At 51.6% G+C, this 13,469-nt stretch overlaps 1 protein-coding gene across 1 annotated transcript in view; it reads right to left on the minus strand.

Annotated features, from left to right (window-relative positions):
• Positions 1-13,469, minus strand: part of CACNA1A (calcium voltage-gated channel subunit alpha1 A) — a 268,865-nt gene that overhangs the window by 49,287 nt on the left and 206,109 nt on the right. Inside the window, exons 28-31 of the mRNA XM_055091367.1 lie at positions 12,373-12,574; positions 10,675-10,839; positions 8,758-8,868; positions 3,782-4,003 (exon numbers count right to left, since the gene is read on the minus strand). Of these exons, the coding sequence (XP_054947342.1) occupies positions 3,782-4,003; positions 8,758-8,868; positions 10,675-10,839; positions 12,373-12,574 (700 nt within the window). The remainder of the gene's footprint in view (positions 1-3,781; positions 4,004-8,757; positions 8,869-10,674; positions 10,840-12,372; positions 12,575-13,469) is intronic.

Below are 13,469 nucleotides of genomic sequence, written 5' to 3' on the forward strand. Positions count from 1 at the left end.
GGGGGGGGTGTGGGTTTGCAGAGTGGATGGATATAATAGAAGTGGGGGGATAGTGTGTTCATGAGTGTGTGTGTCAGGGGGTGGGGGGGGATGAAGAGAGGGAGATTGCAAGAGCAAAAAAAGAGAAAGGGAGAGAGAGACACAGAGACAGAGAGAAAGAGGGAACGAGAGTCAGAGACTGAACGGGAAAGAGGAGAGAGCACATGTGTTTAGTGACCGTGTCCGGGTGGGGGGAGGGGAACAGGAGTACATGCAGATCAGGGCTCCAGGAGAGGGCGTCAGCTGGCCGGTCCATCTGGAAGCAGCCAGACCTGAGTCCTGCCGTTCAGCCAGAAGCGGTTCTGGCCATTCTGAGTCCCCCTCATTTGAGCGCCTTTGCCTGCACATTGCAAGGCCCTCAGACCTCCTCCATCAGACTTGGAGATTTACACCGCTGCTGGTCAAGCCCAAAGAGCTTGTGGGCTTGGAATGGGGTGAGGACTGTTGGAGCTTTCCTGGGGCCCCGGGATCCATGGAGTTAACCAGGGACAGGAGTGGTGTGAGAGAGTGCCTGATGGCTCTGAGTACAGGGCTGTGTGTAAGGAATGGGGTGGGAGACTCAGCCCGCCAACCCGTCCTGTTGGAGGTGTTGCACGGGGCAAACCCATCCTTTTCTCTGCAGAAGACACAAGCCAACCCAAACAGAAAACCCTAATTCAGAACCCAATACCAACCAGAGGAAGAGAGGCTGCAGGAACAAGGAGGGGGCGGGGGCGGGTCGGGAGGGTTTGGAGAGATGGACAGACTTACGGGGGTGGGGATAGGGGGGTGCACCAGGCAATGCAAGTCTAGAAAGCCCAGGGCGTGACATGCAATGCTGATGCGAGAAGATGCGTTCACAGTTAATGTAAGGCATTTAGACTTCAGAAAGAAGTAAGACCAACCGGATTCTAGATGCAGATAGATGTTGAAGATGGAGGGGGAGCAGGCGGGCAGGGGCAGTTGGGGAGGCGTGTTCAGCGTTTTTTAGGTTGATTTGTAACCAGTGCCAAAAAAACCAATGGGTTTCGGTTCCCGGGCGGGGAGTGGGGGTGGTGGCGGTGGGTTGGGAGATAGTCATTGGTGTATGAACACACAGACCACGTCATGGATGAACAAATGAATTTCATAGTGCATTTTGATTGGATGAGTTTTTCAGACGGCGTTGTGCCAATATACAGTTTAAAGAGCAGGCATGAAAAGAGACAAGACAAGAAACACAGTCATTATCCATCGCACGCAGGGCAAACCCACGTCACCCCAGCCACTTGTGGGTGGCAGCTGAGGCCCGGTGGGCCTCACACCCTCTCCCCCTCCCCCGAAACCCTGGGGCCTTGCCCTCCCGATGGTCTGCCTCCCCCCTTGGCTCAGCCTGGCTGAGCTCTGTCTGGCCTCAGACTTAGTGGGCTTACCTGGGAGGCAGAAAGGGGCTGCTGAGGGCTCCTTGCCTAGCAGGGCAAACCTTCCCCACCTCCAGGTCGGGCGCTTATCCTCCTAAAAGGGTCCAAATGCCCACCCTCTAGCTTTCCCGCCAAATGATTATAATTCAGGGCTGAGGGGCTGCCTAACAAACCGCAATCCAAGTACGTTCACAGTAATAACAGCAGTGGCAATAACAATAACCACCATCTGTGAACTAATTCCTGGCAGGTTCTGTGCCAAGCACTTTACGTCAATCGCTCTGATTTGTTCAAAGTTGCCATCGCTTGCCCTAGAACGTCAGCCTCCTGGGGGCAGGCATTCTTGTCTGTTTTGCTCTGTTCCCGGCACCTCTAACAATGCCTGGCATACAGCAGGTGCTTCGTGCATGGTTCTATGAATGCACGAATGAATGTGAGGCTTGCAAGGGTCTGATGAGGTTGGTTATGAAGGTTAGTCCCAAATACAGGACGAGAAGAGGTAATACAAGTCACCCAGGGTCAAACAGCTCATAGGGGAGGGCTGTTTGACTACTGCAATAGTCCTGATATCCCTGAATTGGATTCCGTGCCCCATCCTCTTGCCCTCCCATATCTTGCAGCCAGGAGAACAAGCCGTTGGGGTCCAGTCCTACAGATCTCTTACTGGCAACTAGAGCTTCAATCAACTTCCTCTACCTGCCCTACTGGGGTGGTGGGTCACCCCTCCTCACCTCTTGACCCAGAGGGATATTGGTTCAAGGCCGTCTTGTCTTCAGCTGGATGGCAAGATATTTTGACTGCCAGGAGAAGCTCCAGATCTCTTAGAAACTTAGGACAGAAGATGAGGTCTAAGCTCTGGCCCTCTGCCAGGGGACAGTGGCCAGGTAGGGGCACTCCAGTGGGGATAGCCCACAGCTGGGCATGGCCTCTCTAGAGGAAGGTGTCAGGGGTGAGACGGGGGAAGGGGGAACTTCTGGTTCATTGAAGCTGAAGGCAAAGAATTGTGGCCAGGATACCACTTGGGTGGGGGTATGGGGGATGCGTCAGAGAATGGCCCCTCTTCTGTGTAGCTTCCCAAACCCGTCAGGCTTCCAGGATAGAAGAGTGGGCCAATTGATCCCTTTGTTGCTGGGGGCTCAGTTAGGGACGCCCCAGGAGTCACCAGGTCTGCCTGCATGACCTTAAGTAGGTCCCTCATTCTCCTCAGCAATGAGCACCAGTTTCCTCATCTGTGAAATGGGGCAACACCCTCTTCTTCGGGCCCCACCCCACCCAGATCTATTCTCTGCTCTCCTCTGCCTGTTCTGAGTATCACCCTGCTTCTCTGGCCTTCTGGCTCCTTTCTGGCTGGGCTTGGCCAACGGAAGTGGCTGGCAGGAGATAGAGGGTGGGAGGAGAGAAAGGTAGGGGTATTTCTCCCCCGATGCTCCATGCCTGCTTTGGCCCTGTCTCTGGCAGGAGCTCTGTCCCTCCATGTTCACAGCTCCCACCAGGCGGCCCCTCTCTGACTTCAGCACCTGGGCAGGTAACAGCCCCCCACGGTGGTTGCGTGCTGGGACCCTTCCCCTCCGCTCTGCGAATAGTCTCTGCTTTTGGATCCCTTCAGTTGAACCCTCTAAAGGAATTCTTTTATATGCTGAGCCCCCGACCTGTACCACGAGCTAATCCATGTAAAACGCTTGGCACAGTGCCTGGCCGTCCCTGTCAGCTTTTATTATTGTTATTATGACAAGGTTGTTACCACCCCGCCCCCCGGCCCTTGGCTCTGACACTCTTTGCCCTTTTGCTTCGCCTGTGAGGACCTCCTATCCTCCCTACAGCCTCCTGAGGGCCCTCAAGCCTAGGCTCGCTGGCAAATGGCCAGGGAGGGGGTGTGGGGCAGGAGCTCTGGGACCTGTGTCTTCCGGATGATGTGGCCCTGTGAGGGGCCACCACAGCGAGGTCCAGAGACAGCCCCCCCCCCACCACGTTGGGAACCTCCCAGGCCTGGGGATAGAGGAAGACACATGTCCCAGGGACCCTCCCAAGGTCCTGAGAACGGTGTCCCCCGCCGTTAACCCAAGGGCCATGGCTCCCTCCTCCCCGTGAGCCAGAACATGGTTAGTTCAAGCAGAATGGACTTGAAGCTGGTTCCCTCTGGGGCCCCAACACTGTGTGGTGTTTGGGGGGTGGGGCTTAGCCTTGGGATCCTTTAAGTGTCTCAGTTTTCTCAATAAGCTCATCCACATTATTTAATCATAAGTCGGTAGCCAAGAGGCAGGGAAGTTCACGTTGCAGCGCTAGCCCCACGGCGGTGGCTTCGGACATCCCCGTCTCCCCGCATCACCCTCCTGAGGGGCTGCCCTTGCTCCCGGGGGCCCCACTTCTCCCTCTTTGGTCATGGTCAAGAGCTGGCTTGAGCCAGCTGTGGCTGTCGGGACCCACTGCTTCTTGATGGCCTCTTCCTCGCCCCTCCCAGGCCAGCCAGGAACTGCCCAGAGAGAAGCCGGCGGGAAACTTACCCCAAACTCGGTCACCAGGATGTCGGTGATGCTGCCCAGAACAGTCACAAAGTCGAAGATGTTCCAGGCATCGCGGAAATAATTCTAGAATGGGGACCCACAAGATAGAGATGCCAACGTAGGGCTCCATGGCTGGCCCCCAAGTCCAGCCCACGGGGCCCGTTAGGGGCACAGCTGCAGACCAGTCAAGGGCCCGGGACAGTTACAGTGATTCAAACAGCCAAGTGTTGCTGGATGGGCTGCTCAGTGTCATCTGTTCTGAGTCCCCCCTCCCTGGGAACCCCCAGCCTTCCCACGGCTTGCTCGGCCCCAGAGGGGGGTCTCCGGGTGCCGCTTCAGCTCTACTGTGGGGGAGGGCTGACTTTCTGGGCTGTGCCCTGTTTCTCCAACAGTTCCAAGGGCTCTCTGAGACCTCAGATGCTTCATAAATGACGTCACTGGGATCCTCATGAAGACCCTCGGAAGGAAGGTTTATCACCCATTTCATATAAGGCGACTGGGGCTCAGAGAGCAAAGGTGCTCACCTCAGGCAGCACAGAGGTGAAGAGTCAGGATTTGAACCCAGGTCTGGGCAAGCCCAGAGTCTATGGACAGGACCCTGCTGAATCAAGACCGTGCTTATAGCACACTTGCTAAGACAGCAGCCTCTGGGTTCACATGCCAGCTCTGCTACCATCCAGCTGTGTGGCTGTGGGTCAGTGACTTAACCTCTCTGTGCCTCCATTTCCTATTCTGGAGAAGGGGGATAGGAACAAGGGTGCAGAGGCCTTCTGGGCATACACGAGGCTATACTTCCTGGCCCCCTTGTGTTTAGATAAGGTTGTGTGTCTAGTTACAGCCGATGGGTTGTGAACAGAGGCGGCGTGAGTCACTTTCTGGCCAGTGCAGGACCCGCCAGAACCCTCTTAACCCTGGACCTAGTGACCAGTAATGTTCCAGATGACGGCTGCTCAGTGAGCCCGGGTCTCTGAGTAAACCCTTCGTTGACTGGAGCAACAAAGCTGTGTTTGTTACCACAGCTTAACTGGAGCTATCCTGACTGGTATATCCCTGGGCTGGGTTCTGGCTCAAGTGGGACACGCATGTATAGTACGCTGTTGTTAACATACTGAAATATTGGGACTTCCTGGTGGCTCAGTGGTTAAGACTCCACGCTCCCAATGCAGGGGGCCTGGGTTCAATTCCTGGTCAGGGAATTAGGTCCCACATGCATGCCGCAACTAAGAGTTTGCATGCCACAACTAAGGAGCCCGCTTGCCACAACTAAGACCTGGTGCAACCAAATAAATGAATAAATCAATAATAATAAAAAAAAGAAGTACAAACTACTATGTATAAAATAAGCAAGCTACAAGGATATATTGTACAGCACAGGAATTATAGAAATAAATATTAAAAAAAAATACTGAACTATTTCACCCTGTTTGAGCCCACAACGAGTAGCACCCCTGCCTGGATCTAAGGGTCTGGCTCAAATAGACGGCCCTTCCCTCAAGGCTTGGTGGGACCCATGCTAAACACACGCCTTCCCAGCAACCTCACAAAAGCAGAGGCCAGGTCGGGGCTTGGGCCCCATTCTGAGCAGTCATCTTCTCCCCTGAGCATCTGACCCAGCGGCAGCCCCTCTGCCTCACAGAGAAGGACACAGGCTTTGGATCTGTGCTTCCCAGGATCAAATTCTTTTAGCATGTACGAATCAAATGTCCTCGGACTTGGACTGCTTGGGCCTCAGGGCCCTCTTCTGGAAGATAAAGGTATAACAACAATCTGATAATGAATGTGAGTCACTGAGTGCGGGGTTTGGTATATAGGAGGTGCTCAATAGATGGATGTTGTTTTATGATTGTCCAAAAGGAGTTCAGGTTCCACTGGCACTTTTTGGTATTTTAGCAGGTGCTGCTGGGGCCCTACCCATATCCCCTCATATTTTGACTGTGTACCCTTGTTACTCTGCCCAGGGGCTTTCTCTAGCTGCCTAGGGGTATTAACAGCTCCTCTGGGAGCAGCCCTTGACTATGACTGATGGGCACCGGAGGATAAATACTCCAGCTCCCCACCATGGGTGACATGACCTGAGTATGTGCTCTCTGCTGCACCCCAGAGGTCCTCCATGGAACTGCATCCCAGTTATACCCATAGGGAAGCTGCTCACCAACACACCGCGTACCGGCTGCCTTCCCTTCCCTGTTTCACTCCCTCTTTCCCCTCCGGGGCTTCCTGGAGTCACCTCCTAGATAAATTCCTTGCATTCAAGTTTGTCTCAGGCTCTACCTCTAGGGGAGCACAAACGAGGACAACTTTATAGGTGTTTGGCTACAGGCCTCAAGCCCCTGGATAGCCCCTCTATCATTTAAACTCCACATGGGGAACTTGGGGCTTCAACTAAAACTGAAGGGGGAGGCGTAGTGCAGAACCCTGCAGGATTGTCAGGGGAGGAGGAGATGGAGTCCCAGCCCCTGGCAGAACGCATCGCTTCACCACCAGAACATTGACTGGGAATGAAAAAAAAATTGCAAGACAGCTGCATTGCGCAGGGCTTGTGCCTGGGCTCATGCGCTCACCCCCCTCAGCCCTGGGAGGCTGGATGTGCGGTTCTCCCATCTTGTAGATGTATCCATAGGAGCAAAGAGGCCAAGTGCCTTGCTTGCGGTCACATAGCTAGAAAGGGTCTGAGGCAGGATTCACACCCAGGCATGGGTACTCGAGAGCCTGAGATCTTCCCGGTACATGTTCTGTGACCTGTTCTGGGTCACACAGCCCATAGGTGGCATCCCCAGGACTGGAATTCTGAGTTGGTGCAATTGCCCTGACTGCAGGGTGCCTCGCCCTGCCTGGCTGGTCCTCAGTGCAGGGCCCAATGGCCCAGGCTGTATGTCGGGTTCCCCTGGGTGTCCTCATGAAAAATACAGACTCAGGGCCTTCCCTGGTGGCGCAGTGGCTGAGAGTCTGCCTGCCGATGCAGGGGACACGGGTTCGAGCCCTGGTCTGGGAGGATCCCACATGCCGCGGAGCAACTGGGCCCGTGAGCCACAACTACTGAGCCTGCGCGTCTGGAGCCTGTGCTCCGCAACAAGAGAGGCCGCGACAGTGAGAGGCAATAATAAATAAATAAATTAATTAAAAAAAAAAAAAAAGCTGACGCAGCCACAGATAAAATAAAAATAAATTAAAAAAAAAATCCCTGCCAAGTGTGGGCTGCTCTGTGCCTCTCGGGACAGCTTATACAATAAATCGAGCTTCTTTTTTCCCCTAGCTTGTCCATTCCTCCCTCTCTTCCTGGCAGGAGCTCCTTAAGCAGGTAAATAAATTTAAAAAAAAAAAAAAAAAAAGCTGACGCAGCCACAGATAAAATAAAAATAAATTAAAAAAAATACAGATTCAGGGGCTCCCACCCCACCAAATGAATAAGGATCTCTTGAGGTGGGTCTGGGGCATCATTCAACTCTAAGTGCTTCTGATGGGTTGCAGGCTTGGTAGCCACTGCTTTGGAGGAGAAAGGTCAGGTGATGAGCTTTATTGTAACACTTTCTGGTATTCATTGAGTGCTTGCCACATGTCAGGCTTGGACCTTCAGTCTCCAGACACATGTTATTTGCATTTGGGGTTTGCAAGAGCTCTTTCGAGGGAAAGGCAGAGGATGGGCCTTCCTTGCAATGGAGGAGAGAGAGGTGAGGTGACACAGCCTGGATACGACTGGACTCGAGGTCTCTCTGGTGCCAAAGCCGACAGCTTTTACCACCTTGGGAAGCCGAGGTATGACCCCAGCTTCGGTCTGCTGACACCACGGGCTGTAGGTCATTCTCTTCAGAGAGGTGGGCTAAGCACATCCTCAAGTCCTTTACAGTCAGGCCTCTGTATCCGCGGGTCCCACATCTGTGGATTCAACCGATTGCCAGTCGAATTGGTTGACTCCGTGGATGCAGAACCTGTGGATATGGAGGGCTGACTTACCTGCAACCTCTGGGATGCGACATGAGAACATCTGATTTTTATCAGTGACACAGATCATATTGGTAATCCTGCGGGGGTTTGCTGTCTACTTTCAGGATGGAAGGAAAAGCAAAAGTCCAGTTAGCAGCTGGTGAAAAATAAAGATGTAATTTTTTTCACCTCTTATTTCCTGGGCTCCCTCACCCCACCCTACATCCATAGATCCCTTAGGGGGTCAATGGGCCTCAGGTTAAGACCACTTGCATTAGTGGCAGACGAAATCGAGTTAGTAGGTCATGAACTGCATTAAAAAAGGAGGGGCGTGACTTCCCTGGCGGTCCAGTGGTTAAGACTCTGCGTTTCCACCGCAGGGGGCGTGGGTTTGATCCCTGGTCGGGGAACTAAGATCCCAAGTGCCACGCCGTGTGGCCGGGGGTGGGGGGAATAAACGCGGGAGTGGGGGACATGGAATCAAGGAGATAGACAATTTCAGAGTATAGGGCATGTGCTGAGGGGAGATACAGATTCTGTGAATATTTCATTTTGGTTGTCTGTTTGTATGTCTGAGTACTGGGCTCCACTGCAAAATGTATTTCTTACTGCGACTGTGGCTAGAACAGTTCGAATGCTATGGACTTGCCTGTCTGGATCTCAGTCTCCTTATCTCCAAAATGAATCATGACCCCTCTCATCGCATCATTTAATGATAGATATGTGCCTGACACAGAGTTGGGTGTTACTTGGTAAGTACCAGAATGCCTAAGTAGAATCTGTGCACTTTGGAGGGGTGCTCAAGTCACCACTGGGCTTTGGGGCAGAGGGGCCAGGTGGGGAGGCCACCACCCAGTACCCAGTGCCCCTCTGGGCCTTCCCTTAACCCACAGCTCTAGCTCCAAGGCTGGACTTACCAGAATCCCAAAAGCCATGACTTTGAGCAGACATTCCAGAGAGAAGAGGGAAGTGAAGACAATGTTGAATACCCTCAGGGCATTTTCATAAGCAACAGAGGCCCCGTAGAACTAGAGAAGGAAGAAGAGCCGTGGGGTCAGTGGGCAGATTTGAACCGATAACCTTTAAATCTAACTACCAGGTTACAGGAAATCCAGCAGATGGAGGAAACCAGTGCACCCAGAGGTGTGACAGTTTTCATTCAACTCATCTGGTTTCCTCAAAAAGTTAACAGTGCGGGGTGGTGGGGGCGTCAGAGGTGGGGCAGAGGACAGAGATTTAAAAACAAAAAACTGGAGACCATGTGTAGCCATTTAGATCTTGGCTCAAAAAACAACTTACTGTAAAAGGCGTTTTGGGGACAATTCAGTACGGATCTTATGGTGTTAACACTAATCTTGTCAAGCATAAGAACATGTAGGAAAATGTTCTGATTACTTTGGAAAGCACACTGAAGAATTTAAGCGTGAAATAGTGTGGTGTCTATCGTTTGAAACACTTCAAAAAATAGATGAAATGTCCAGAATAGGTACAGCCATAGAACACAGATTAGTGGTTGCCAGGGGCTGGGGGAAGGGGGATAGGGAGTCACTGGTAATGGGGATGGGTTTCCTTTTGGGGTGATGGAAATGTTCCGGAAATAGATAGGGGTGGTGGTCGCACAACATCGTGAATGTACCAAATGCCACTGAATTGTACGCTTTAAAATGGTTAACTGTAGGTTATGTGAATTGCACCTCCATTTTTAAAAAAGGAGAAAAAAGTAGATGAAGCAAACATAGCAGAATGTTCCAAATGGGTAACTCTGGGTGATGGAGACTGGGTATTCACAAGCGCCTGGATACTCAGGATGTGGTCCAGGGACCTGCAGCACCACATCACCGGGATGCTGGTTAGAATTGTGGAGTCCCAGACCCACCCAGACCTGCTGAAGCAGAATCTGCATTTTCACAAGATGCCCAGCTGATTTGTGAGCAGTTTGAGAAGGGCTGTGCTGTTTTTATCTTTCTCTCTTCTGTCTGTTTGAAACTGCTATGATCCTAACAATGAAAAGACAAAGCACTTGCTTATTGAGATGAATTTTCAGGTGAACACAGGCACTGCTTTGTTACCAGTTCAAAAAATCAACAGCTAAATTTGTTGAGTGTTTTTCAGAATTGAGAAATGTGCTAACGTCTCTGCAGGAGCTTTCTTATTCAATCCTAATCCCCACCGGGGGCAAGGAACGTGCTATTATCATCCTTCCCATTTTATTGACAGGGAAACGGAGGCCCTGAGATGCCACCGGTCACTAGTGCAAGGTTAAATGGTGAATTAAATGGCAGAGCTGGGCTCAAATTCAGGCTTTTGGTCTCCAAAGCACAGGGTGAAAGGTTTTGACTTTTCACCCTGAAGAGGCTCCACGGCCCCGAGGCTCGCAGGGTCTTTACCTGCCCTTCCCTCCTCATTTCCTTCATCAAACATTCATCAAGGGGCTCCTGTTCCCTCTGAGTTAGGCCCTCTCTGAACCCCTGAAATTCAGGGGTGATCAGTACTTGTCTGGCCCCTCGGAGCTCACAGGCAGGTGGCAGACGATCAGGCAACCCAACACTGATATCGTGGCCTGTGAGATAACAGACAGGATGCTTGCAAACACCTCATGAGGTCCTGGGAGGTCAGGGAAGGCTTCCTAGAGGAAGGGCTCTGCGGGGGCAGCTGGAAGGGGCTGGCCAGACAAAGTGGTGGGAACCGTGTGTCAGGGAGAGGGGACAGCAGGAGCAGGGGCTTGGCGGTGACACAGAGTGCGGTCTGCCTGGGAAACTCGTAGCCGGTTCTGTTTTCCGTGGCGCAGGGGTGCGGCGGGGATTAAGCAGTGCCTGGGGGGAGGGGGGACTCACCTTCATCATGAGCACGATGGTGTTGAGAGCGATCATCGCCATGATGGTGTACTCGAAGGGCGGGGACACCACGAACTGCCACATGCGGTACTGGAAACTCTGCTTGTTCTGGGGCATGTGTCGGGTCAGGGGTTTAGCGCTGATGGCGAAGTCAATGCAGGCCCTCTGAGGGAGAGAGCGCAGCGGTGTGAGGGCCTGAGGCAGGAGAGAGGCGGCTGGACACCCAGCACCCCACATCTCATTCGATGCAGCTATTCTGCACGTCTGCCTGGATGTCTGGCTCTCTTGCCCACCCCGCACTCCCCATAAGCTCCTCACCATGAATGTTTTCTTCTCCCGACAGCTACAGCTCCTTGAGAAATTACCATCGGCCAAACCTTGTGCTGACACTCCCCCGTTATCTCATTGAATCGCCTTAGCAAACATGATCAGTGGGTACCATCAGTAGCCCCCACTTTGCAGATGAGGAAAATAAAGGCTCAGAGAGGTTAAGCCTGACGTGGCACAGCTGCCTAGTGGGCGAACCTTGAATTTCAACCGGAGTCTGACATTGAAGCCTAACCATTCTTTTTTTGAAATTTTATTGAAGTATAGTTGATTTAAAATGCTGTGTTAATTTCTGCTATACACAAAGCAATTCAGTTGCTTTTTTCATATTATTTTCTATTATGGTTTATCACAGGATATTCAGTATAGTTCTCTGTGCTATACAGTAGGACCTTGTTGTTTATCCATCCTATATATAATAGTTTTCCTCTGCTAATCCCAAACTCCCAATCCTTCCCTACCCCCACCACCCTTGGCAGCTACAAGTCTGTTCTCTATGTCAATGAGTCTGTTTCTGTTTCATAGATACATTCATTTGTGTCATATTTTAGATTCCACACAAAGTGATACCATATGGTATTTGTCTTTCTCTTTCTGACTTGCTTCGCTTAGTATGATAATCTCTAGGTCCATCCATGTTGTGAAGCCTAACCATTCTTTCTTACCGACTATTTCGCTTTTCCTTCTCTTTGAGGGAAGGAGACAGGGAGGAATAATAATTGTTTAGTCTTAGAGGCCAACAAAGCAGAGGAAGAATGCATTCTAGGTCCTCCACCTAGCTTGGATGATTCTAGAGAAGCAAAGGGTCATGTGTATACTCTCTGGTGGACTGGATTTTCATTCGTAAATATTCACCACCCCTCTCTGGGGGAGATTATACTTCCCTGCCCCACTGACATCAGACATGTGACTAGCTCTGGCTAATGAAATGTGAGAAGTGACACGTGTCACTTCTGGGCACAAGCCACAAGAGTTGGACCATGGTTTGCCATTCTCTCTTTTTTATCTGAAGCATCTTAGAGGGGAACCAGAATAAAGATGACATGGAGCAGAGCCACCTGGACATGCAGTCCAATTTCTTTGTGGATATCTGGCATTGAGATGTGAGGGCTGCTTGTTACCACATCATAACCTAGTCCAAACTGACTGATACATACACAGCTTCTCTCTGATGTGTTTTCCTTTGGAAACCCCATGAAGGGCTGCCCTTCATGCAGACTGGATTCTGCTTGGAGAATGCTGCTGTTCCCTCCCCAGATGCCCCCAGAAGCTGGTTCCTCTGTGTGTGTGTGTGTGTGTGTGTGTGTGTGTGTGCATGTGTGATGGGGGGGGTGTCAGTTTTTAAGTGGGGATGTAAGTGGGAAGTGGTACCTCATTTTTCTCCAGGCTGTATTCCTCCATCATTTTGTCCCCCTGCTCCTGGAAGGTGATGATGATCAAGGCCACAAAGATATTGACAAAGAAGAAGGGGAACACCACAAAGTAGACGACGTAGAAGATGGACATCTCCATGCGGTACCCAGGGCTGGGACCCTGGTTCTCAAAGGTGGCATCCACGGAGTGCTTGAGGACCCTGTGAGGACCAGGGTGGGGAGAGGGGGAAAGTGAGACAGGGGAACAGGAACAAAGGAAAATATTAAGAGGAAACAGAAAAGAAATGAAGAGTTGTCACTGTTTTCTGACTTCAGTCACTGTGGTTACTTTGTGAAGCCATAATCTTCCCACCTCTTTTGCCTGTGGGGAGTGTTGACAGCAATGTCAGTTACGTCTACTGCCCTGTATTGAGGGCCTGTTATGTGCCAGAAATGATGTTCAACATTTTATTCATTTTCCCAGCAACCCTCTCAGGGAGGTTATTACTGGCTCCGTTTTGCACACAAGGAAACTGAGGTTCGGCTGTAGATCACCCACTCAGATGTGGCCAAGGTGGGATTTGAAGCTAGGTTTGTGGTGATGAATGGGAGTGAGCAGGGGGTCACGGAGGCAGGTGTGTGTGTGTGTGTGTGTATGTGTGTGTGTGTGTGTGTGTGTGAATATTTAAGCACAGGTGGTCGTGGGAGCCAAGGAGGGGTAATGAGGATGCACATGGAAGTGAGTGTATGCATGGCTGCTCTGTACATTTGCACAGATCACGCACTGCTCAAGTGCTCTGCATCTAAGGGGCACCATTCATACTGTAGACCTGATAGATTTGTGTATTAATGGTGACAACTTTTTGGCAGGTGGCCATAGAGTGCCTTTTTTGAGCAAGATCATTAATATATTGCAACGCTTTTCTGACAGATGGAAGTAAAGTCTGTTGAGGAATGGGTGTCTTTAAAAATTCGCTCAGGGCTTCCCTGGTGGCGCAGTGGTTGAGAGTCCGCCTGCCGATGCAGGGGACGCGGGTTCGCGCCTCGGTCCGGGAGGATCCCACGTGCCGCGGAGCGGCTGGGCCCGTGAGCCATGGCCGCTGGGCCTGCGCTTCC

Source organism: Physeter macrocephalus, chromosome 2, assembly GCF_002837175.3.
Source record: "Physeter macrocephalus isolate SW-GA chromosome 2, ASM283717v5, whole genome shotgun sequence".
NCBI lineage: Eukaryota > Metazoa > Chordata > Mammalia > Artiodactyla > Physeteridae > Physeter > Physeter macrocephalus.